This window comes from Pristiophorus japonicus, chromosome 6, assembly GCF_044704955.1.
Source record: "Pristiophorus japonicus isolate sPriJap1 chromosome 6, sPriJap1.hap1, whole genome shotgun sequence".
In the NCBI taxonomy this organism is placed as follows: domain Eukaryota; kingdom Metazoa; phylum Chordata; class Chondrichthyes; family Pristiophoridae; genus Pristiophorus; species Pristiophorus japonicus.
In genome coordinates, this window is record NC_091982.1 from 146647354 (window position 1) to 146672898 (window position 25545).

The 25545-nt window shown below is 43.7% G+C and overlaps 1 protein-coding gene across 1 annotated transcript in view; it reads left to right on the plus strand.

The window, feature by feature from the left end:
* LOC139266193 (UBX domain-containing protein 7-like) overlaps positions 1–23952 on the plus strand; it is a 32110-nt gene extending 8158 nt beyond the window's left edge. Inside the window, exons 2-6 of the mRNA XM_070884026.1 lie at positions 5668–5700; positions 7870–7997; positions 8330–8732; positions 20529–20608; positions 22192–23952. Coding sequence (XP_070740127.1) covers positions 5668–5700; positions 7870–7997; positions 8330–8732; positions 20529–20608; positions 22192–22353 — 806 coding nt within the window. The 3' untranslated portion in view covers positions 22354–23952. The remainder of the gene's footprint in view (positions 1–5667; positions 5701–7869; positions 7998–8329; positions 8733–20528; positions 20609–22191) is intronic.
* Positions 23953–25545: the final 1593 nt, after the last annotated feature.

The following is a 25545-nucleotide window of genomic DNA, read 5'->3' on the forward strand; positions in this document are numbered from 1 at the left end:
CGCGCCTCGCTCTCCCAATCCCACCCGCGCCTCGCTCTCCCAATCCCACCCGCGCCTCGCTCTCCCAATCCCACCCGCACCTCGCTCTCCCAATCCCACCCGCACCACGCTCTCCCAGTCCCACCCGCACCTCGCTCTCCGAACCCCTTTCCACCCGCACCACGCTCTCCGAACCCCTTTCCACCCGCACCAGGCTCTCCGAACCCCTTTCCACCCGCACCAGGCTCTCCGAACCCCTTTACACCCGCACCAGGCTCTCCGAACCCCTTTACACCCGCACCAGGCTCTCCGAACCTCTTTACACCCGCACCAGGCTCTCCCTCTCCTCCCCCTAGATTTGGTTGATTTCTCGGAAAGCGTGTGTGGCAAGTGACATCATTGGTCTGGACAAAATCCAGAAGTCACAACACTGTCATTATTCACTTGATACCCAATAAACCCTTTAACAATCTGTGACCCACAAACAATGCTCCATCTATGGAGCGGGGAGGCAGGGAGAGGTCAGGAGCTTGTTGGTGGGTGGGAGGCGGTCATGAACCTAGGGAAGGAACTTGGGTAGCAGGGGCTCAGGAACCTGGGGGGAGGAACTTGGGCAGGGAAGAAGGTTAAGAACTTTGGCGGGAGGGTGGATGACGTGAATTTGGACGGGGGCGCGTGGGGTCGGTCAGGAACGTGAACAGACGGAGAAGGTCAGGAAGATGGTGCGTGGAAGGTCAAAACGCAGGGGTGTGAAGATGTTTAGAACCTTGTTGGAGGTTACATGAACTTGTTTGGGGTGGGGGAAGGGGGAGAGAGATGGTCTTAACCCGTGAGGGGAGAGCCCTGACTGTTCTATGTGAGCTCTGTTCTGTCTGGAGCCTGGCAGTCAAAATGGCTCAAATTACACTTTAGAAACATAGAAACATAGAAAATAGGTGCAGGAGTAGGCCATTCGGCCCTTCGAGCCTGCACCGCCATTCAACAAGATCACCCACACCCCCTCCACACCCCCGATCCCCCCAGCCGCAAGGACCACATCCAACTACATCCCGAACACATCCAATGAACTGGCATCCAACAACTCTCCGCGGCAGGGAACCCCAAAGGCCAACAACTCCCCGAGTGAAGAAGTCTCACCCAATCCCAGCCCCAAACAGCCTACCCTCCATCCCAAGAGTGTGCCCCCCCCCCCCCCCCCACGGCTCCGGACCCACCCAGCACCGGGAACACTCCCCCCGCACCCAACCCGTCTCGTCCCGTCCTAAATGCCGAACACTCCCGGATGTCGAGCCCCCAGCCCCCGCAATGCCAACCACACCACATCTACCAATCGCCATCTGCGCAGTCAACCCGTCCACCCCACTCTGAACACTCTCCGCACCGAGGCACAGAGCCCCCAGGCCCGCCCCTCCAACACACTTCGCCCCCCCAGACCTCCGCTGCAATGTGGCCCCTCCTGTCCCACGCCCTGGGTTTATCCGCCCCCCACCTCCACCACTCTCCCCTACCTCCACCACTCTCCCCTACATCCCCCATCCCCGACTCCCCTCCACTTCCCTCTGCCTCCCCGCACAGGCTCCCATCTTGGGGGCGGTAACCTTCTGGGGCTGGGAATTTTAGCCCCCAGCATGGAAGTCCTGCTCCTGCCGCAGAATTGGCCTTACCACCCCTCAATGGAAGCGGAGTGCAATTTCCCACACTCCACTTCCTTTGGGGGCAGTTACCATGGCACGACTGGATGCTCCTGTGACAGTTTGAACTGGTGCTCTCCACTCTCCCATCCCCCATCCTGTGACAGTTTGAACTCTCTTTCGGTAATGTTTTCAAAGTCTCTTTTGGTAATGTTTTCACCTGTTGGTAGGTTTGTCTAGTTCCAGATTCAGTGGAAGGAGATTGCAAATCAGGAGCATTCCTTCAATACACAGTTACTAGTCAATACAGCAGCACCTAGAGAACATTAATGACCTGAATGTAAATCCTGATCAATCATTCATTTGAACATGTCAGTTCAACAATTCATTACCACATGCAAACTACTAGAAGCTTGGATAGCATGTGTGTTATTCTTAAACTGCCTTGTAAATGATACTGCAGAAAAGCTGCTTACAGACGTTACGTGTAACCAAAGGTAAAGAATTTCTCAAACATAAACACAATTTAAGAGGAAAAAGAATGAAAAAGTAAAATATTTTCTGCAGGGACAAACAAGCTGCAGAGTGTGCTTCGATTTTGTGGTGTCTCTGCACCGTACTACAAACTCAGTCACTACGTGACCTTAACCTTTATTCCCAGGACCAAGGAGTGCTGACCCTGGGTGGGACCTCCCCTTTTATACCTGGAAACCCAGGTGAGGAGTGTCTCCCATAAGTTCACCCCCTATGGTCAGGATGTGCTTTTCTAGGGTATAAGTACAGTGTACAGGAGTTGCATGAAGGTTACAGTTACATGAAGATTACCGTTGCATGATGGTTACATACATGACAGATTTCCAAACCAAAACATTCCAAGCCATGTGCTAAATACAATGCCTGGTCTGTGTCAAGGTACTGATCTCAATTGAGGTCGCAATTGGCTCAGAGTCCCTGAAGTGGAGAAAAAACAAAGAAAATTGGCAAGATTCCCACTTGCAAAGTATTTGATTTCTTGGGCAGGCAAGATCTACTGCTGGGCGTGTCTGGTTCCCTTAGAGGACAAATCAGAAATCAGGTGTTGCCTTCAAGGTGACCAATATCAGAGATCTGGTGTTCGAAATAAACACAACCTTTTTTATATATCTCAACTTCAAAGGGAAGCTTCTTACATTCACTTGACCAGTGGGAGTGGTGTATATCAATCAGGTTCCCTCCTTTTCCTGCTAATTATCCGAACGATCAGTAAGTGCTCTGGGAGATCTTTTGAAACACAGAAGAAAGAATTTCTAGACAGGCCGGCTCAACTTTACAACGCCCTTGCCATCCAGTCTCATTTGAACCAAGGATCCTTCACCGGACCAGATAAGTTGTGAAATGTTTGTCACCTCCTAGGCTGTTCGATAGACCCGAGTCTCCCAAATAACTTTTAATACTACCCTCCTAGTGTAATTAACTCAATAGCTTGATTTTATGTCCTTTGTTTGACTACCTTGTCAGCTTATGTTGACCAGCTACTTCCTCGCATTCAATTCAGCCGATGAACTTCATATTGCGCGGGCAGCTTTTAAACTAAAACTAATTTTAGGCAGTTTGCAGGGCATTTCTTCTACGATTCTCTTGGGCAACTTTGCACAATTTAAGGGGCACTTTTGCTACACTATAGGCAAACTATTCAACTGCAGGATGTATACCAATCCTGTCTTCATACAATAACTCACATCGGTACTCAGTAACTGGTCATTAGTAACTGATAGTGCAGCTAATTCCTCACATCACCAAGCTTTGGGATATCAATGCCCGTTGTGGTCCCCGATGTTAATATTGGGTGAAAACAGGTAACAGTAACATTTCTCATTTATTTATTTTACTATCAGGTTAGGCTCCTCATGTGTAAATTTGTTTGACGATAGCTTCTAGAGCTTCACTCGAGCCATACAATCATCGCATTCTCTTTAAAGGCTTCGGCTTGTCAAACCTCCTGACTTTCTTCATTCTCCACCAGGAACAGTTGTGCAGTCTTGCCTTTGGAATCAGTTGGTGACTGCTGTATTTTTGCCATTGTCTCTTCTATGTATGGCCAGGTAACTGTGGTACAGATTTTTACTTTGCACAACTGTCCATATTATTTGTGCTTTTAAGAACATAACATAAGAGATAGGAGCTGGAGTAGGCCATTTGAACCCTCAAGCCTGCTCCGCTAGTTAACAAGATCATGGTTGATCTGATCATGGACTCAGCTCCACTTCCCATCCCGCTCCCCATAACCCTTTACTTCCTTATCGCTCAAAAATCTGTCTATCTCCGCCTTAAATATATTCAATGACCCAGCCTCCACAGCTCTCTGGGGCAGAGAATTCCATAGATTTACAACCCTCAGAGAAGAAATTCCTCCTCATCTCAGTTTTAAATGAGCAGCCACTTATTCTGAGACTATGTCCCCTAGCTTTAGTTTCCCCCGTGAGTGGAAATATCCTCTCTGCATCCACCTTGTCGAGCCCCCTCATTATCTTGTATGTTTCAATAAGATCACCTCTCATTCTTTTGAACTCCAATGAGTATAGGCCCAACCTACTCAACCTATCTTCATAAATCAACCCCCTCATCTCCAGAATCAATCTAGTAAACCTTCTCTGAACAGCCTCCAATGCAAGTATATCCTTCCTTTAAATACGGAGACTAAAACTGTATGCAGTACTCTAGGTGTGGCCTCACCAATACCCTGTACAGTTGTAGCAGGACTTCTCTGCTTTTATACTCTATCCCCCTTGCAATAAAGGCCAACATTCCATTTGCCTTCCTGATTACTTGCTGTACCTGCATACTAACTTTTTGTGTTTCATGCACAAGGACCCCCAGGGCCCTCTACTGCAGCACATTGCAATTTTTCTCCATTTATTTTGCCAAAATGGATAATCTCACATTTTCCCACATTATACTCCATCTGCCAAATTTTTACACACTCACAATTTACAATTCACAATTAGCCTTTCTGTATCCCTTTGCAGATCTTTTGTGTCCTCCTCACAATTTACTTTCCCACCCATCTTTGTATTATCAGTAAACTTGGCTACATTGCACTCGGTCCCTTCATCCAAGTCATTAATATAGATTGTAAATAGTTAAGGTCCTAGCACTGATCCCTACAGCACCCCACTAGTCACTGTTTGCCAACCGGAAAATGACCCATTTATCCCGACTCTCTGTTTTCTGTTAGTTAGCCAATCCTCTGTCCATGCTAATATATTACCCCCAACCCCGTGAACTTTTATCTTGTGCAGTAATCTTTTATGTGGCACCTTATCGAATGCCTTCTGAAAATCCAAATACACCACATCCACTGGTTCCTCGTTATCCACGCTGCTCGTTACATCCTCAAAAGAACTCCAGCAAATTTGTCAAACATGATTTCCCTTTCATAAAACCATGCTGACTCTGCTTGATTGAATTATGCTTTTCCAAATATCCCGCTACTGCTTCCTTAATAATGGACTCCCAGCATTTTCCAACGAAGATGTTAGGCTAACTAGTCTATAGTTTCCTGCTTTCTGTCTGCCTCCTTTTTAAATAGAGGCATTACATTTGCGGTTCTCCAATCTGCTGGGACCGCCCCAGAATCCAGGAAGTTTTGGTGGATTACAACCAATGCATCCACTATCTCCGCAGCCACTTCTTTTCAGACCCTAAGATGTAAGCCATCAGGTCCAGGGGACTTGTCTGCCTTTAGTCCCATTATTTTACTGAGTACCACTACTTTAGTAATAGTGATTGTATTACGTTCTTCCCTCCCTAAAGCCTCTTGATTATCCATTAATGGGATGTTTTCGGTGTCTTCTACCATGAAGACCGATACAAAATATTTGTTTAATGTCTCTGCCATTTCTCTGTTCTCCATTATTAATTCCCCAGTCTCATCCTCTAGGGGACCAACATTTACTTTAGCCAATCTTTTCCTTTTTATGTACCTGTAGAAACTCTTATATTTCGTGCTAGTTTACTTTCACAATCTATCTTCCCTTTCTATTATTATTTTTTTTAGTTCTTTGCTGACTTTTAAAAGATTCCCAATCCTGTGGCCTCCCACGAGTCTTTTGTGAGTAGTTCTCATTCAATTTCCATACTGGGCTTTGTCCGTCACACACACTCCATTATGAGCTAATTCTAGCTGCAGGTAGCCACCCACAGTTGCTGGGGCTCAATTTTTGAGCAGTGTGTCACTTATCTTCTATTGACAAGGACTCGTTGGTAGCAGTCCTCGGTCCTATCAGTTAACAAATTAAGGTACAGGAAGTACTTCCAGTAGACTGCTGCATTGGTACCTAGTAGGATTGCTGCACAAATGTAGTTTGATCCAGTACATGTCAAGAAGCTACTGTATTTCTCATTGAGAACATCTTCCTTGTTGCTCGTCTGTAACACATCTATCCTGTTGACCCTGTTGTCTCATAAGGTATTTAGTTCATGCAAACATTCCTGACTCAGGCATTTAGCAAGGCTCCCAAAGCTCAGAATTTGATGGCTGACTTGCTGTTTAAAAGCAACAACTTACTCGTGCAGGAGGGCTTTGTGAGTGCTTTACAATGAAGAGGATGAGGGGATGCCCAATATGAGGAAAAGGGAGAGAACAGAGAATCACTGACCACACATGATCAGCTCCACTGGACAGGCCACATTGTTAGCATGCCAGACATGACTCTCCCAAAGCAAGCGCTCTACTCTGAACTGCTTCACGGCAAACGAGCCAAAGGTGGGCAGAGGAAATGTTACAAGGACACCCTCAAAGCCTCCCTGATAAAGTGCAACATTCCCACTGACACCTGGGAGTCCCTGGCCAAAGACCGCCCTAAGTGGAGGAAGTGCATCCAGAGGGCGCTGAGCACCTCAAGTCTCATCGCCGAGAGCATGCAGAAATCAAACGCAGGCAGCGGAAAGAGTATGCGGCAAACCAGTCCCACCCACCCCTTCCCTCAACAACTATCTGTCCCACCTGTGGCTCTCTTATTGGACTGTTCAGCCACCTAAGGACTCATTTTTAGAGTGGAAGCAAGTCTTCCACGATTCCGAGGGACTGCCCATGATGATGATAAGATGGGATACTGAAGGTGCAGTCAAAGAGGAGGGCTTTGAAAGGGAGGCAGGTGGCAAGGCAGGTAGAGAATTCCAGCAGGCAGGAGCGTATTGACTGAGCAGCTGGCAAGGGACATGGAGACTTCTGGTGTTGGAGGAGTGCAGAATGCGTGCAGGGATAAAAGGTAGAAGATTGCTAACATCTAGCAGCTGTTTGTGCGTCAATAGAGCTGAGCTTCAAATGCTACCTTCGTTTGTTTTCTAAGGTTATAACTTATTCAGGTGTAAGAACTGGGAAAATAAATGCTGGGTAACATTTATTAAGAAGCAGTAAAGTATATTTCTTGATGGGAAGTTCAAGCAATCGCAATTTCCCCAAATACACGGAGGCCATGCGAGGTATGTAAAGGGTGATGAGGAACCGAACTGTAAATATTCATAGTGCAGAATTTAAAGAAAATGTTTTCAATGAGGGAGTGACTCCTGCCAACAAATCGGAAACTGCCCAGAAGCATTTTGCACATAATGGACAGGTCGAAAATTTAAAAACTAACATTCACCACAACAGACGGAAGATCTCCAGCATCCACTGTAATTTACTGCTCGGTACAGTTACAGGAAAAAATCCTGGCAGATCACATACACCTCTTTAAATGTCTGAAATATCCACTAATCATTCCGTTCCAGTCATTCTCTCCTTTCCCACCATCTCCAGTTCTGCATTAGTGGCATTGCTTCTGATAGTTGGAATAGGATCACACGGATAATTTACATTCTCACCAAATGTTCATACAGTCAGATTTCAGTATATTTATTTCCCATCTTTACTTTGAATCTACAATTCAGCCCCATGCCTGTCCATCACAGTTCAGTGGATCTCTCACTTCGAATTTTATTTAAAATTAATGGATCTAACAGAATTCTCTAAATTCGTTTTTTTATTCCTCACTTTGGGAAGTCCGGTGACAACAAACAAAAAAAATCCACGAACTGCGCACACGTAACTATTTCCGGTTCGTTGCCAGCAGTCACGTCCTTTCAATTATTGACTGATATATAATTGGAAAGCTGAGAAAGTTTCTATTGCTCAGCAATGAACCAGCAAACTGCTGTTTAATATTGTCAATAAATTCAGATACAAAACAATATAAAGGTTTTTTTTTTCTTTCATTCCCTTCTCACCCGCCCTTTTCAGGTCAAAAGCTAGTTGAGTGGCGCAACTTGGATGTGAATTCCTTCCTGGAACAGGTGACGGGGTTTTTAACAGAGCACGGTCTGTTAGATGGGCTCTCCTGTAGCCCACCAAAGAAACGTCTACGTTCAGTAAGTATGCAGAGGCACAGATGCTACCTGGGGGTGTGTGTGTGTGCTGAATGCAATGCATGATGCGAGTACCTTGATGTTGGCTTTGTGGGGCAGGGAGGGAAAAGAGGCTGGTGTTCCATGGAGACTAGTGTGTGTGTGTGGGGTGGTGGGATGCCAGGCTACGGGTAGGGTGGGCAGGAGAATGCCAACTTGAGGGGTGGTGGGAAAGGAAGTCTGTTTCAGAACTTTGGGAGATAATTTTTGTTTTCAAGAGTTTTGATCCATTATATGATGGCCTGTTTACATTTCTTGTTGGATTTATTGCTGGTCTGTTTCCCATGATCTGTTAGGAGAGTTTAATTGATGCCAGCGAAGATAGCCAGCTAGAAGCAGCAATCAAGGCATCTCTACAAGAGACGCACTACGAGTCCTCGAGCCCCGAGAACGAGGATCAGTCGGACGAGGAGTCGGAGGCAGAAGCATTTTCGGATAGCGAGGGGTTCATCTCAATCAATGGATCAGATGAAGAAAGGGAAGAGGAAAGTAGCACAAAAAAGAAACCGTCTCCCCGCAAGGACCTGAGCTGTAAACAGACACGTGTAGAATTAACTGAAAGGACTGAGGCAGGGAAAGACACTGGTTTGGAATTTTCCTACAAGGACAGGTCTGAGAAAATTCGGTCAGGGGGAGACGCAGAAACCTCAACAAAGCAGCAAGAGATAGAAGACACAACAGAGTATTTTGATACTAGTGGTGAGGATCTTTTTCTGTTTTCCCTTAAGAAATTCATGAATGTATATATACGCTGATGAGAAGCAGGTGAGCTGTTGAACAGATTCCCATCAACAATTTCATTCTTTTTACTTTGAAGCTGAACGATCAGGTGCGTATAACTGCTATCTTCATTATTGCACGTAAGATTAGATCTCTGGTAAATGAAGCTGTTGCGGTGTTAGACAATCCTGAAAAAGAGAGGTTTGTTCAGGTTTTGTTTTGAAGGAAAACAACTCCTTGATGTCTAGGAAAATCCAGGATGTTAGTGCCCTTGGTGTGGCCTACAGAGACATTCAAGTTCCTGTTTTGATTAAATTGCTGGATTTTACCCTATCTATCAAAATACAGAAAATTTAAAATAATGAAAGCTTATATTTTGATATACTAGCAGAGCACCTGTGGCCTTGCTCACAATGAGCTGGAGGTTTTATAAGATCCGGACGTGTTACTCAAAATAGTATTTCCAGGGACGCTGTATCGGGGGCAACTCTGGGATCTGGCAGTTACTGAGATGCAATCTCTGGGATTAGCGGTGTTCTCGGGTAGCCTCCCAAGCTGTGCTGTTAGAGTCCCAGGTTTCCAAGAACATTGCCGTCAGAGATTCTAGGAACAAAGAAACCGATTCTGGGATCTATGGATTCTTGGGAACTAAAGGCATAGGAGAGAGGGTTCTCATGGTCTGGGATTATTGGTGGCAGTTCGGGGATCAGGGAGCACTGCGACTGCAGGCTGCAGATTTGGGCGCTCTCAGAGAATGTCCTGGGATTCAGGAAGAGAGCAATCCTGCAGGACTGGGAAGGGAGTGATTTGGAGCATTGGGATTTCTGGGACCTGTCAGTACTGGAGAGGGAGCAGGGATTAATAGCTTTGTGGGGGGCCCAGGAGAATGGGACCTAAACTGCTGTTGGCCTCTTTCAAGCTATTGGACTTCATATGAACCATCAGCCCACTCCCCCACACACATTCCCGCCAGTCACCCCTCCTTCCCTGACCTAACCACAGCCTATTTCACACCCTCAAGTGCCCCCATTACCGCTGTCTGCCAGTTCATGTTATGTTCCTGCCTTAAAGCATTTAAACGTAAATTTTCTGCTTAAAATTAATGGATGGAAAATCATAAGCTGGGTTGTGCAATTGGTTGATGTGCAGTCACCTACTAGCGAGTTTACACACATTGCCATTTATTTATATAGCGCCGTTAATGTAGTAAAATGTCCCAAGGCGCTTTACAGCGGTGTTATAAGACAAAACAAATAAACTTGACCAAGCGACATAAGAAGAAATGACGGCAGATGAGGAGTTAAGTTTTAAGGAGGCTAGGGAGGCGGAGAGGTTTAGGCAGGGAGTTCCAGAGCTTTGGGGCCTAGGCAACAAAAGGCACCGCCACCAATGGTTGAGCAGTTATAATCAGAGATGCTCAAGATGGCAGAATTTGAGGAGCGCAGACATCTCGTGGCGTTGTGAGGCTGGAAGAGATTACAGATAGGGAGGGGCGAGGCCATGGAGGGATTTAAGCAGACAAAAAGTACCTCAAAGGTTTATTGCTCGTACAGTTCCCAGTTCATTAAAACATTTTTTAAAAATTGTATGGGAGAGATTGTTTAAATATATACAACCAAAAGAGATAATTGATTTAAAAAATAATCTGTTCTGCAGAAGCCCCCACTTCATTGTCTTTACACTCATCAGTGATAAAAGCTGCGACTCTTCATCTTGTGCCGTTGTTTTTCTTTGAGGAGTTAATAATAGAAAAGCATAGTTGTAATATTTATATAAATTCATCACTCACCTGAAGTCAAAGCTTTGAGAATTCAACCTTCAATTTCTTTCAAAGTCTTTTAGAAAGAGCAAACCCTCACTGGAGGTAAGCTAACAGTCCCCTCTTCCAACTCCTGCTAATGCAGTTGCATGTTAGAACATTCTGTGATCGGCATATGCACGGATGTGATTGAAAGTCCCATCACAACTGTTGAGCTAAAAATATCCGATCGAACGCTAGGCTTTTGAGATAGGCTGATATCTTGAAGTAGCCTCACTAATAAAGATATTAAAAAACATAAAGGACAATATAATGGTTCACTTAATCATGTTATTGTGAAATATGCATTTTCTTGCATTTGTTTAAACCTTTATTTTGGACAGTTGCTGAGGCAGAAAAATTGGCTGAAAAGTTTTCAGAAAGCATTTTGAGCGATTTGTGGAGAAACAATTATACATTACCACCTACTGGTCAGAGCCTGTAACTGAGTAATGACACTGGTGCTACGTAAAACATGGCAACCGGAAGTAAGGTTCTGCAGACAGGAATTGTGCATGGATGTAAGAAAACATTAGATAAACTCAAAGGCTTCTAGAAATGAAGCAAATGAGGGGTGACATTATAAAATATACCTGCAGGGTTACCAACCTAGAACTGGAAAATGGGATTAGGCTGGATAGCGTCTTATTGGCTGGCACGGACACGATGGGCCGAAATGGCCTCCTTCCGTGCTGTAAACGTCTATGATTCAATTGGAATAGAAAAGGTTATTCCAGAGCACTATTTCTACTTAAATTGGAGATATAGGCCACAGGTAGAAATGTAAAAGGCGAGTTCAGAATTGCCGTCAGAAAGCACTTCTGCACAAACAATGTTTAATAGCTGGAATGGTCTCCTGAGTCGTAAGCATTGGACAGTTATTGAAGGGAAGACTATAGGTTTAAGAAATAGGAGCAGGAGTACGCCATTCGGCCTCTCGAGCCTGCTCCACCATTCAATAAGATCATGGCTGATCTGGTCATGGACTCAGCTCCACTTCCCTGCCTGCTCCCCATAACCCTTGACTCCCTTATCGCTCAAAAATCTGTCTATCTCCGCTTTAAATATATTCAATGACCCAGCCTCCACAGCTCTCTGGGGTAGAGAATTCCATAGATTTACAACCCTCAGAAGAAATTTCTCCTCATCTCAGTTTTAAATGGGCGGCCCCTTATTCTAAGACTTAGTCCCCTAGTTTTAGTTTCTCCTATGAGTGGAAATATCCTCTCTTATGCACCCTGCTAGTTATATCCATCTTGTTGAGCTCACTCATTATCTTAAGTTTTAATAAGACCACCTCTTATTCTTCTGAATTCCAATGTGTATAGGCCTATCCTCATAAGTCAACCCCCTCATCTCCGGAATCAACCTAGTGAATCTTCTCTGAACAGCCTCCAATGCAAGTATATACTTCCTTAAATACGGAGACCAAAACTGTACGAAGTACTTCAAATGTGGCCTCACCAATACCTGTACAGTTGTAGCAGGACTTCTCTGCTTTTATACTCTATCCCCCTTGCAATAAAGGCCAACATTTCATTTGCCTTCCTGATTACTTGCTGTACCTGCATACTAACTTTTTGTGTTTCATGCATAAGGATATCCAGGTGTCTCTGTACTGCAGCACTTTGCAATTTTTCTCCATTTAAATTATCATTTGCTTTTCTATTATTTCCTCCAAAGTGGATAACCTCACATTTTTCCACATTAAACTCTATCTGCCAAATTTTTGCCCACTCACTTAGCCTGTCTATATCCCTTTGCAGATTTTTTGTGTCATCCTGATAATTTGCTTTCCTACCCCTCTATGTATCATAAGCAAACTTGACTACATGACACTTGGTCACTTCATTCAAGTCATTAATATAGATTGTAAATAGTTGAGGACCCAGCACTGATCCTTACGGCACCCCACTAGTCACGGTTTGCCAACCGGAAAATTACTTATTTATCCCGACTCTCTATTTTCTGTTCGTTAACCAATCCTCTGTCCATGCTAACATAATGCCCCCAACCAAGTGAGCTTTTATCTTGTGCAGTAACCTTTTATGTAGCACCTTATCAAATCCCTTCTGGAAATCCAAATACACCACCTCGCTTATCCACCCTGCTAGTTACATCCTCAAAGATTTCCAGCAAGTTTGTCAAACATGATTTCCCTTTCATAAAACCATGCTGGCTCTGCCATTGAATCATGCTTTTCCAAATGTTCCGCTACTGTTTCCTTAATAATGGACTTCAGCATTGTCCCAACGACATTTGTTAGGCTAACTGGTCTATAGTTTCCTGCTTTTTGTCTGCCTCCCTTTTTTAAATAGGGGCGTTACATTTGCAGTTTTCCAATCTGCTGGGACCGCCCCAGAATCCAGGGCATTTTGGTAGATTACAATCAATGCATTCACTACCTCTGCTGCCACTTCTCTTAAGACCCGAGGATGTAGAGCATCAGGTCATGGGGCTTGTCCCATTATTTTACCTCGTACTACCTCATTTGTGATGGTGACTGTATTAAGTTCCTCCCTACCTATAGTCCCTTGCTTATCCACTATTGGGATGTTTTTAGTGTCTTCTACCATGAAGACTGATAAAAAATATTTGTTCAATGTCTCTGCCATTTCCCTGTTCTCCATTATTAATTCTCCAGTCTCATCCTCCAAGGGACCAACATTTACTTTAGCCACTCTTTTCCTTTTTATGTACCTGTAGAAACTCTGACTATCTGTTTTTATATTTCGTGCTAGTTTACTTTCATAATCTATCTTCCCTCTCAATCATTTTTTTTAGTCGTTCTCTGCTGGTTTTTAAAAGTTTCCCAATCCTCTGGCCTCCCACTAGTCTTGGCCACATTGTATGCCCTTGTTTTCAATTTGATACCATCCCTTATTTCCTTAGTTAGCCACGAATGGTTATCCCTTCTCTTAGTCTTTCCTTCTCATTGGGATATATTTTTTTGTGAGTTATGAAATAAGTTCCTTAAATGTCTGCCACTACTCTTCAATCATCCCATACCTTTAGTCTATTTTCCAAGTCCACTTTAGCCAACTCCGCCTTCATGTCTTTGTAGTCCCCTTTATTTAAGCTGAGGACACTGGTTTGAGAACCAACTTTCTATCCCTCCAACTGAATTTGAAATTCAATCATATTGTGGTCACACATTCCTAGAGGATCTTTTACTACGTGATCATTTATTAATCCTACCTCATTACACAGTACTAGATCTCAGATCGCCTGCTCCCTGGTTGGTTCTGCCACGTACTGTTCAAGGAAACTATCCCAGATACACTGTATGAACTCCTCCTCAAGACTACCCTGGCCAATTTGCTTTGTCCAATCAATATGAAGGTTAAAATCACCCATGATTATTGCTGTTCCTTTTTTACTAGCCTCCATTATTTCTTGATTTATACTTCGTCCAATAGTGTTGTAGAGATTATACTGATGTACTGTGGGACAGGGCAGGGTGTTGTCGAGATTACACTGTGATGGATGGGCTGAATGGCCTCCCGTTCTGCGTCTTTGTGATGACTGACTGCAGGTTGGCCCCCCTGCCTGCCAGATCTTCCTGGTGCACACTGCAGAGCTGAATGGACATACCCAGAATGATGGCCAAATTTGGAATGCAGACACTTTTATGGATAAGGGTGGTACTGAAAACAGCAAGAGAGAGAGGGCCTACTTCTGTCAGCCATTATCATCAGTACAAGTGCCGTGACTCCCTGCCTTTCCACAAATGTTGCTGCAGTGTGTGTGGCAGCTTAAGACATTGCCCTTTCAAATTACAAGAGGAGATCTGATCCTGTCTAAAAGCAGTGTACAGCACTGGAAATTCAGTGCATTGCCTTTAATATGGAAATGGAAACGTCTCAAAAATGGTAAACTGTTGGTATCTATGTTGGTGCTTTTGTTCATCAGCTACATTGTACAAAACTCTCAGCCTTTACAACTAGTTGCTGCATGACGTGATGACGAATAAGGGTGTTTCTACTTTTACCTCGGTTATTTTTTTAACTAGCTAGATTTAAAATAAAAGTTATCTTTCCTTTGCCCAAAATGCCTGTGAGAAAGCAGTGAATTCCTTTGTTCAGAAATCAATTTAAATAAATGTTGTGTTGGATGGCTGAAACAAATAATTTCAAATGTTATTGTATGCTGATTGACAGACAGTGGAATAGATGATAGAAATACTGACCCATGAATTCAACAGTAACAACAACTTGTATTTAAATAGCATCTTTTAATGTAGTAAAACATCCCATGTCACTTCACAGCAGTGTTGTAAGACAAAACAAATAAATTTGACACCGAGCCACATAAGAAATTATGGCAGATGACCAAAAGCTTGGTTAAAGAGGTATGTTTTAAGGAGCGTCTTAAAGTCGGAAAGAAAAGTAGAGAGGCGGAGAGGTTTAGGGAGGGAGTTCCAGAGCTTGGGGCCCAGGCAGCAGAAGGCACGGCCACCGATGGTTGAACAATTTTAATCAGAGATGCTCGAGGGCAGAATTTGAGGAGCGCACACATCTTGGGGGGAGGGGGGGGTTGTTGTGAGGCTGAAGGAGATTCCAGAGCTAGGGAGGGGGCGAGGCCATAGAGGGATTTGTAAACCAGGATGAGAATTTTGAAAACGAGGCGTTGCTTAACCGGGAGCCAATGTAGGTCAGCGAGCACAGGGGTGATGGGTGAGCGGGACTTGTTGCAAGTTAGGACATGGGGCTGACGAGTTTACGTAGAATAAAATGTGGAAGGCCAGCCAGGAGTGCATTGGAATAGTCAAGTCTGGAGGTAGCAAAGGCATGGATGAGGGTTTCAGCAGCAGATGAGCTGGGGCAGAGACGGGCGATATATTACGGAGGTGAAAACGAGGCGTTTTAGTTATACAGTTTGCTAAAGGGGGAAACACCATCTAAGAGAAATGTATATAGCAAATGGCAATGCCCAAACCTTAGAAAGCTTCACTGCAAATGATAAAATCGCTTAAATTCCTTACTTGAAAAGTAGTAGTATGAGTCATAGCTCTGACTTACTTCTTGTTCAGGCATACTAAACTCTATGGGTAAACTAAGGGTTATCTGTGTACTCCAACTTTTATTAAAAATCTACAAAGAGACAAGCTTACCTGTTTTTATCGAAGTTCTAGTTCCTTTCAGACTATTTAAGAAATGCCATTTTCAAATTGACAGTATTTAAATACTTTTAAAAGAATGATGCTGTTGGGTATCTTGATGTATCCCTTGACCACTGTGTATTTTACCTGTAAACAAATCAGGCCAAGTAGTTTAGCCAGTATGCATTGGTCTATGAAAGTTATATTGGGCCTTTTGGCAGGGTCGTCCCATTGATTATCCAGTGAGCAATGTGCTGCAATTAGGGATAAATTGGTGCACTTTGGCACTCAAACCTATACATATAAATAAGAAAGAAAGAAAGACTTGCACTTATATAGAGCATTCCACGACCACCAGACCAGTGAAGTACTTTTTGGAGCGGAGTCACTGTTGTAATGTGGGAAACACGGCAGCCAACTTGCGCACAGCAAACTCCCACAAACAGCAATGTGATAATAATCAGATAATCTGGTTTTGTTATGTTGATTGAGGGATAAATATTGGCCAAGACACCAGGGATAACTCCCCTGCTCTTCAAAATGGGATATTTTACGTCCACTTGAGAGAGCAGACGGGGCCTCGGTTTAAAGTCTCATCCAAAAGACGGCGCTCCCTCAGCACTGCACTGGAGTGTCAGCCTAGATTTATAAACTCGAGTTCCTGGATTGGGACTTGAACCCACAATCTTCTGACTCGGAGGCAAGTGTGCTACACAGCTGACACTGTGTCACAGTGGCACAGGAAGCTGGAGTGATGACAATTATATTTTTAATGGGACTTTGATCTTTTCATATTTACAGTCTATTTTATTTCCTGTTACACTGGCCTTTGAAGAGGCTGGTGCTGCAGTGTCTCCCTTGTTTTCCAGGCTCTGTGAGAGTGGTTGCATAGTTTGAGACTTATTTTCATTGACCATTCTGTATTCAGAAGCTGCCTGCAATTGGGTATGAGCGTGACATACTTTTGCTAGTTTGGCAGTTATCTTCTAACTTCACTATATATGGGCAGAGGCTAGCTAAGGACTCCCAAGTTATCGTTCTCAAATAAAGCTTCCCATCATGGTCCAAACAAGAGACCACTGCTAAAGAATTCTTGAATGTTATTGTTTTGAAAAGCAAATTGAGTTATGTCAGATATTATATCCTCACTAAAATCTGCCATTTAGTAGGAAAATTAAAAGATTTGAAACAAAGTTTATTTGCAGTTCTGGTCTAAGATCCAAGGTCTGTCAACATTTGTCTGTCAGTCAGAGAGGCCAGGGTTTACCTGTTATTCCAAATTACTTAGTACATTCGGTCATATATTATGGTCTGTGAGCATTGGGGGCTTGTATTGGGCATGAAAACACCATCTAGAGTGAGCTTGAATCACAACAAAGGCCATGGACCTCTCCTGTGTGTTCCACAAAAAAGGAATTCATCTGTCCAGCTGTCTTGAAATCTGTAAGCCTCTAAATCTATTTCCATTACTTGGAATCCTTTCCTTCTACTTCGAACAGACAAACAATAATAATAGTAGCAGAAGTTGAACAATCTGACTGTTAGAAATGTTGCAACACTATCTTTTGGTAATACTGAAAGATTAAGCAATCCTGACTGATTTCCAGTAGCCCAGCTCACAAGCTGGGTGCCACTGCCACCTTTCAGCTCCCAGCTCCTCCGCATTGTACCACCAGGGCTCCCAGCAGCCAGGACACATAGAAACATAGAAAATAGGTGCAGGAGTAGGCCATTCTGCCCTTCAAGCCTACACCGCCATTCAATAAGATCATGGCTGATCATTCCTTCAGTACCACTTTACTGCTTTCTCTCCATACCCCTTGATCCCCTTAACCGTAAGGGCCATATCTAACTCCCTCTTGAATATATCCAATGAACTGGCATCAACAACTTTCTGCGGCAGGGAAATCCACAGGCTAACAACTCTCTGAGAGAAGAAGTTTCTCCTCATCTCAGTCCTAAATGGCCTACCCCTTATCCTAAGACTGTGTCCCCTGGTTCTGGACTTCCCCAACATCGAGAACATTCTTCCCGCATCTAACCTGTCCAGTCCCGTCAGAATCTTATATGTTTGTATGAGATCCCCTCTCATCCTTCTAAACACCAGTGAATAAAGGCCCAGTTGATCCAGTCTCTCCTCATATGACAGCCCAGCCATCCCTGGAATCAGTCTGGTGAACCTTCGCTGCACACCCTCAATAGCAAGAACGTCCTTCCTCAGACTAGACCAAAACTGAACACAATATTCTAGATGAGGCCTCACTAAGGCCCTGTACAACTGCAGTAAGACCTCCCTGCTCCTATACTCAAATCCCCTAGCTATGAAGGCCAACATACCATTTGCCTTCTTTACCGCCTGCTGTACCTGCATGCCCACTTTCAGTGACTGATGAACCATGACACCAGGTCTCGTTGCACCTCCCCTTTTTCTAGTCTGCCATTCAGATAATATTCTGCCTTCGTGTTTTTGCCCCCAAAATGGATAACCTCACATTTATCCACATTATACTGCATCTGCCATATATTTGCCCACTCGCCTAATCTGTCCAAGTCACCCTGCAACCTCTTAGCGTCCTCCTCACAGCTCACACCGCCACCCAGTTTAGTGTCATCTGCAAACTTGGAGATATTATACTCTATTCCTTCATCCAACTCATTAATGTATATTGTAAAGAGCTGGTGTCCCAGCACTGAGCCCTGCGGCACCCCACTAGTCACTGCCTGCCATTCTGAAAAGGACCTGTTTATCCCGACTCTCTGCTTCCTGTCTGCCAACCAGTTCTCTATCCACGTCAGTACATTACCCCCAATACCATGCGCTTTGATTTTGCACACCAATCTCTTGTGCAGGACCTTGTCAAAAGCCTTTTGAAAGTCCAAATACACCACATCCACTGGTTCTCCCTTGTCCACTCTACTAGTTACATCCTCAAAAAATTCCAGAAGATTCGTCAAGCATGATTTCCCTTTCATAAATCCATGCTGACTCGGTCCGATCCTGTCACTGCTCTCCAAATGGGCTGCTATTTCATCCTTAATGATTGATTCCAACATTTTCCCCACTACTGATGTCAGGCTAACCAGTCTATAATTACCTGCTTTCTCTCCCTCCTTTTTAAAAAAAAAAAAAAGTGGCGTTACATTAGCTACCCTCCAGTCCATGGGAACTGATCCAGAGTCGATAGATTGTTGGAAAATGATCACCAATGCATCCACTATTTCTAGGGCCACTTCCTTAAGTACTCTGGGATGCAGACTATCAGGCCCCGGGGATTTAGTGGCCTTTAATCCCATCAATTTCCCTCACACAATTTCCTGCCTAATAAGGATATCTTTCAGTTCCTCATTCTCACTAGACCCACTGTCCCCTAGTACATTCGGAAGGTTATTTGTATCTTCCTTTGTGAAGACAGACACGGGTGCAGAAATACTCCATCCACAACACTGTCTGCTTTGGAATGCACAATTATTACATTGAGAAAAACTTTCCTTTTCTCACATCTTTCACATCATCGGGGCGTCCCAAAGCGATTCAGAGCCAATGAATTACTGTGAAAAGTATCGATGTTGTCTTGTGGCAAACACGGCGGATAATTTGTACATGGCAATGTACCACAGATAGTAATGAGATACTGACCCGTGAATCTGTTTTAGTGCCATTGGATGATGGATAGATGCTGGCCAGACCTCTCGTGCTCCTCTTCAGATAGTGCCGTGGGATGTTTACATCTTTACATCCACCTGAGTAGGCAGTCAGGGCCTGGGTTTAATGTCTCATCTGAAACTTGGGACCGTTATTAACTACACGTTGATACACTCATGGAGTCCAGCAATTGTCGGAACTATTTTAATGTTTGCGATTCCCATACATTTGTATATGTACATCATGTAAATCATAGGCCATTTAAAAAAGAAAACTCTGATTATGACAGGTCTTCTGAGTATGGCACAATCCAATGTACTTGTTGAAATGAGAAACGAGGGAAAAATTTATTTGTGGATACCAACTGACAATGACATAACTAAAATCTTGGTGAATTGAACCTCTGCCATGCTGACCCTTGCCTTGATCTTTAGGGTAGATTATAGAATCATGAAATGATGCACCACAGAAGGAAGCCATTCGGCCCATCATACTTGTGTTGGCTCTTTTAAAGAGCTATCCAAGGGTCTTGTATGTGGCTCGCCTTATATGTGGATTTATACTGCATATCTAACGGCACATAACTGCTTTGCTTCTGGGAAAAGACTATTGGTACTGAGATGGGATGGTGATTTAGAACAGAGTTGTCGGATTCTTCCCCACTGGTAACCTGAACATCCGTGTGCTTTGTGATGAATGATTCCTATTCAAAGAATGACAAACACACTAAGTAATCTATAGTGGGCTTTTTATTCCTATGTGGATGGAAAGGATTACAAAAGATACTTGGGAGCACCAATTTAATACCACAATTAAACTGCATTAACTGGACTAGTGCTAGCCCCAAAAAAGGTGGCATGTTGAGCCTAATTGTGACGACCTACAGCAGTCACTGTCTTGCACTAATTTCCTTTGTGCCTGCACAGTCTAACTGCCACTGATTCCTCTGCAGTTTGACTTCCATAAAAACCATTGAAAGTTTTCTTTTCTTGAAGACTAGTGTGTTAAAGGGCCACATCCAGACCTGACAGGAGTGGGTCGACAGTTCTCTGTTGACTATAAGGTTGCCAATTATGTTGCATGTGATCCTTAAGCACTCTGCACCCTGGGAGAAAGTGGCTCAAATAAGTTAGCATTGGCCACATGAATCATTTCATAAACTGAGCTGGCACTCTACTGACTGGCATGGAGTAATGACTACAGTGTGTTCTTGTGTATTATTTTCTTAAACAGGACCAAAGGCAAGTCTGATGCTGCGATATCCAAATGGACAAAGGGAACAGATTGCACTCCCAGCTCAAGCAAAACTACTGGTCAGTAATTAGTTTTCCCAGTACCTGCAGTTGAGGGGAAGTAGGAGGATGGAATAGAATATTTATACTAGCTGAACCAGAAGACGTTTTAGCTGACTTAGTCCATCATTCTGACCTACTGCAGCCACAGGTTCTTGTTGTGGAGAGCTGCAGTCTCGGATGGTTTGATGGAAATGTGATGCTCGGGTCACAAGTCCATCTTATCCGTGTTCCACACAAATGTACTGAGGAACCGTGTGCTCAGTGAGTTTCAACCTCTTCCGTTTGGTTCTGTCTGCTTCTTAGAAGTTGCACTGGATGTATGGTTGCAGGGTGCCTAAATTGCACCATAATGAGCGAGTCTGTAGAAATCAGGAGAGAGTGCATTTCCCTATTTCCACATACAAGTGAAGTCAGAGAAACACTGCAGCCCTGTCCCTGGGATTTCAGCAAACTGGAATGGTGGATGTGGAAAGTGTCCACTTGGAGTGTGGGAAAAAACACCCAGCAGTGCAATTATTGAAGAATTTGATTGTGTCTTGAGAGCTTTTTGAGTTGCACAACACTGAAGTACTGGTAGTAACAGTTCTCTGTTGGGAAGTTGGGAAGTTGGGAACAATGTGATGTGATGAGTTAAGAGTATCGCACAAAACAACATGCCAGCAAAACATTGAAGCGTGTTGGCTGAAGTGGAAATTTCCGCTTTGGGCGCAATCGCTAATTCTGGTGCAAATTGTGTCCATTTTGAAAAGTCTCTCTTCTCCCCCCCCCCCCCCACCACCATGAGTTTCTGCTCAAACTCATTTGCATATCACTGAATGCAGGATCTACCATGAACCAGTACAATTGGGCAGCGATTTGAAATGTAATTTTTTTTTAAATTTGCTTTAAAAAATATTCCTTGATATATTTGAGTGGTAATATTAAGTTAGAATTAAGTTCCCTTTAGGCTATGCATTTGCGCAGCGCTCTGCAGCTCCCCTGCAGCCGGCTCACCCGCTTTTAAATAGGGAAGGCTGCGCATGCGCGATATTTTGAAGGGATTGCGCACCCCAAAAAATTTACGGAAAAATTGGTGGTAACTTGATAAAGTTTGATTTATACAACTGAAAGTGTGTTCCTATCACAAAAAATAAGCAGTTTAAATCAGTGCCAAACCACCACCTGTGAGTAACCCAATTTTAAACGACTTAAAAAAAAATATACAAACTATTTTCAAGTTGAATTGGGGTACAGTAGTCAGTTCTTTAGTAAATTTGAAAAAAATGTCATTCAAGCCCCTATTGGTGTTCCTGTGCCCAAAAGAACCAGCTTCATTTTTACAGCCGTCTCAAAGGCCTGCAAACAAGTGCAATTAAAGAAAAGTCCCAATGGTGATTAATTCACCCTGGGGGCGTGGTCAGTTTTCTGGGCGGAGCCTGCTTCGAGCGCGATGGTTTTTAAACTAGCATGAACGATCGCGGAGACTCGAGTTGCACTGAACGCAATTTGCGCTTAAAACCTTTCCACCGGTTGCAAAGATATCGGATGCATTGCGCTGAACAAACCAGTGAGACTCTCCTATAACTCTGTGTAATCCCTATTTTGCCTTGTTTTTCTCTCAGGCACTGGTAAAACACATCCAGTCGAAGGGGTACCCAAACGAGCGGTTTGAGCTGGTCACCAACTTCCCACGCAGAAAGCTTTCCCACTTGGACTATGAAATTACACTGCAGGAAGCTGGGCTGTGCCCTCAGGAAACTGTCTTTGTTCAGGAGAGAAATTAACTTGGGAGCGCGAAAGATTTTATACAAATATTGGAAGCCCTGGCCTGTTGAAAATGGTGATAACCTGGCTTCAGCCTGAACAAAGAAATATACATATTGTCACCTTTTACTGGACCTACTGAGGCCAGTGACCCAGGAAGAAATTTTGAGATCCACACTCATTTCTTAACACTTTTTGATTCCCAAAAGAAGAACCTTTTTATTGGACCAGAGAACACTGAATGTGACTTTTTTTGGTTAATAAATGCCCATCGTTCTATGCTTGAACTGTTACCTTTGGCTGTGTCAGGCAACGGTACTGTTTATTTTTTTCGTACAACATCTGGTCTTGGCAATGCTCCGAGTTGCCATAACCAAAATTCACAAGAGCACCGCTCTCTGTGACTACCAGAAGGAAGCATTCCCCCACCAAGACCAGATGACAACACCAAACACTGGGGAAACAGGAAATGGTTTGGGATAAGACCAACTGTCGTCTGAAAAGATTTGACTTTGTCTCTTGGTAGTGTTACTTATTTAGACTGTAAGTACGTGGTAGGAATTTGCTGTTGTTCACTATGATGTATCTTCAATTGCCCTAATGTCATCAGACAACCGAGTTGCAGGCCTGTGTTGAAATTCATGAACCCATATTATGGGCGGGGAGGTTTGCAGCATCGTCTGGTGTTAACCTGGCGGGTCTAAAATCGCAGGTGAAAAGCTTACTTCAGTCTGCACTTTGGAGCACAAGAGTTGCTGTGGAATGATTGCTTTTGATGAGTTATACACACCATTCCAAGAAGGTCACCATAATTCTTGAACAAGCTTTTTAGGGACGCCAAGACAAACCATGCCATCTGGCAGAAGGGATGAGTCTTGGCCAGACTCAAGGGATCCCTAACATGAAGCTATAAGAAATGATAATGTTTCTAACTTCCTTGACAGCAAGATTAGTTCTGAGGGATTCTACACCGCTCCATAATCCCATGCAGTGTTGAGAATTGAATGATTGCGCTTTTTACCGAGCGTCATCGATTTCGAGGAATTCTGCTCACAGTTCCTGACAGTAAGAGATCCTGCTCATCATTCTGGTGTGCATTGGTAAAAGCTTGAGGGATTGTATGAAGCATCCCAGGGTCCAGGGTTCCTGATAGTAAGATCAGGTGAGAGGTTTGACTTGCATATCCAGGATCCTTCATGGTTAGCTCGGGGAGATCCTGCATGGACCCGCACAGCAAGAGGGGTTTGCGATCCATTCCAACCTTTGACTGTAATGGACGCTGGTGGGGAGGCGGGGTTGATGCACAGATCCTGGGTTCAACATCCCCAACAGTAAAGAACTCCGGAATTCTCCAACACAGAGCGGCTGAGGGGACGGGGTGAAATGTATACATTGGGAGTGAGCTACATGGGTGTGTCCTGCAGAGAATGATCAGTATTTCACAGCAGCATTCAGTCTTTCCAACTCGGCCCAGGGTCCTTGATAGAGGAGGGGAGGAGTTTGACAAAAAGTTCAATGATTGGCAAAATGATATCTGCAGAGTTTGGGGAGCCAAGGTTCTGGTGCGAAGCTTTGTAGACAGTAAGAGTATCGAGCATTGGGATGATTGAGTGTCTGAATGTTGGGGTGGGGGTGGGGGGGTGGATTGTGTGTTTGGAACAGCTAGTACAACAGTGTACACTTCGGAGAGGGGGAATGACCAAATGCATCGGGGGCAAACTGTATTGGGGGACAGATAACATTGAGACTGGGTTGTTTGAGGGAAGGCAGGCAACGGTGAGAATAGGTGTGTTACTGTTGGGTCGGGCTGTGTGTATCTTTGGTTTGAGAACAGGCTGCATATGACTGAGAATGGGCTGTATATATCTTTGGTGGGGGAAGAGAGTCATGTTGGAAACAGACATTGCTGGCGTGTCTTGGTGGGTGCAATGAATAGTGTTTCATAGCAGTATTTTTTTCCAATTTTGACCCAGCGGGCTTTCTTGATCCCTGTGGTTACCAGCCAGGAGTGTATAGCAGTGTAGTGTATTAACATTTCACACTGGACAAAAGTTGTGCATTGTGCGGGCAGTGACCAACATTAAAGAAAGTACAAATCGATGAAAATAAACGAGTACAAATTAAAGAAAACAAATTTGGATATGATAGTTCTATATAATAAACATGTTGGTGATAATTGTGACTGCGCAAGAGAGATCCGAGGTCTGCTGTTTGTTTAATCGCAAGAAGATTATTGACAAACAGTTCCCTTTTGCATTCTGGCCACTCAATTTTAAAACCCACTGCCTTCCTGTATTTGGGCTATAACTGTATCAACTGAATAAGTATGATCCTGCCCGTAATCTCCATCTTGTAACTGTCCTGTAAAACCAGTACTATGCTAAAAGGATGCAGGTCAGTGCTGTTAAACACTGCACAACCCAGATCCTCGACTCAATTCTTCAACTGAATCTCTACAAAATATTAAATCATGTCATGTAATGTCAGATTACTACTTGGTTTTAATATTGCTTCAGTTAATGTTCATTGTTTTGAAGTGTGAGATTGTACCCCTATATAGATTCTGCGGGTTGGCTGCTTATGATCTTCTGTGATCGAACAGTCCCCACACACCTGACCAAGTGAATCAGTAAACTGTTGAGTAATTTGAAGAGAACATTGCAGGATTGCATCAACCAGTGTCACATTTTGTAAACCTCAATAAAATTTATAGTTTGCTTTTTAACAGGCGCCTCTTAAGATGTATTTTTTATGTAATAGTTCTGCTGAAGAATCGACTAAAGTTGAGCATAAATTATCTTTGATTAGCAATTTATTAAAAGAATATCATTGCATTTTCAAGAAACTGATCCAGTTTAGATTTAAGAGCATAAAAATTTGCGGAGCAAGAAAAGGACATTATTTATTCAGTTAGATTTAGCGGAACAAATTGACCCAATCGCCAACTACCCAAATTATATGGATGTGATCGGATTTGTAAGTGGTTTTTACCCCTGGTGGTTTCGAATCACCCCCCTTACAACAGTTCTAGACCCGGGAATTACAGTCGTGAACAGAATACACAATTATAGACAGATCTTTCGGTCTCAACTGTCACAATGCTTTTATTCAAGTTAAAGCACACACCTTCCATTAAAACACACCCTGATGGTGGTGTAAAACAAAAAATACAGTACAACAGACACTGGCCTGTCTGAATAGGCCCCTATCGC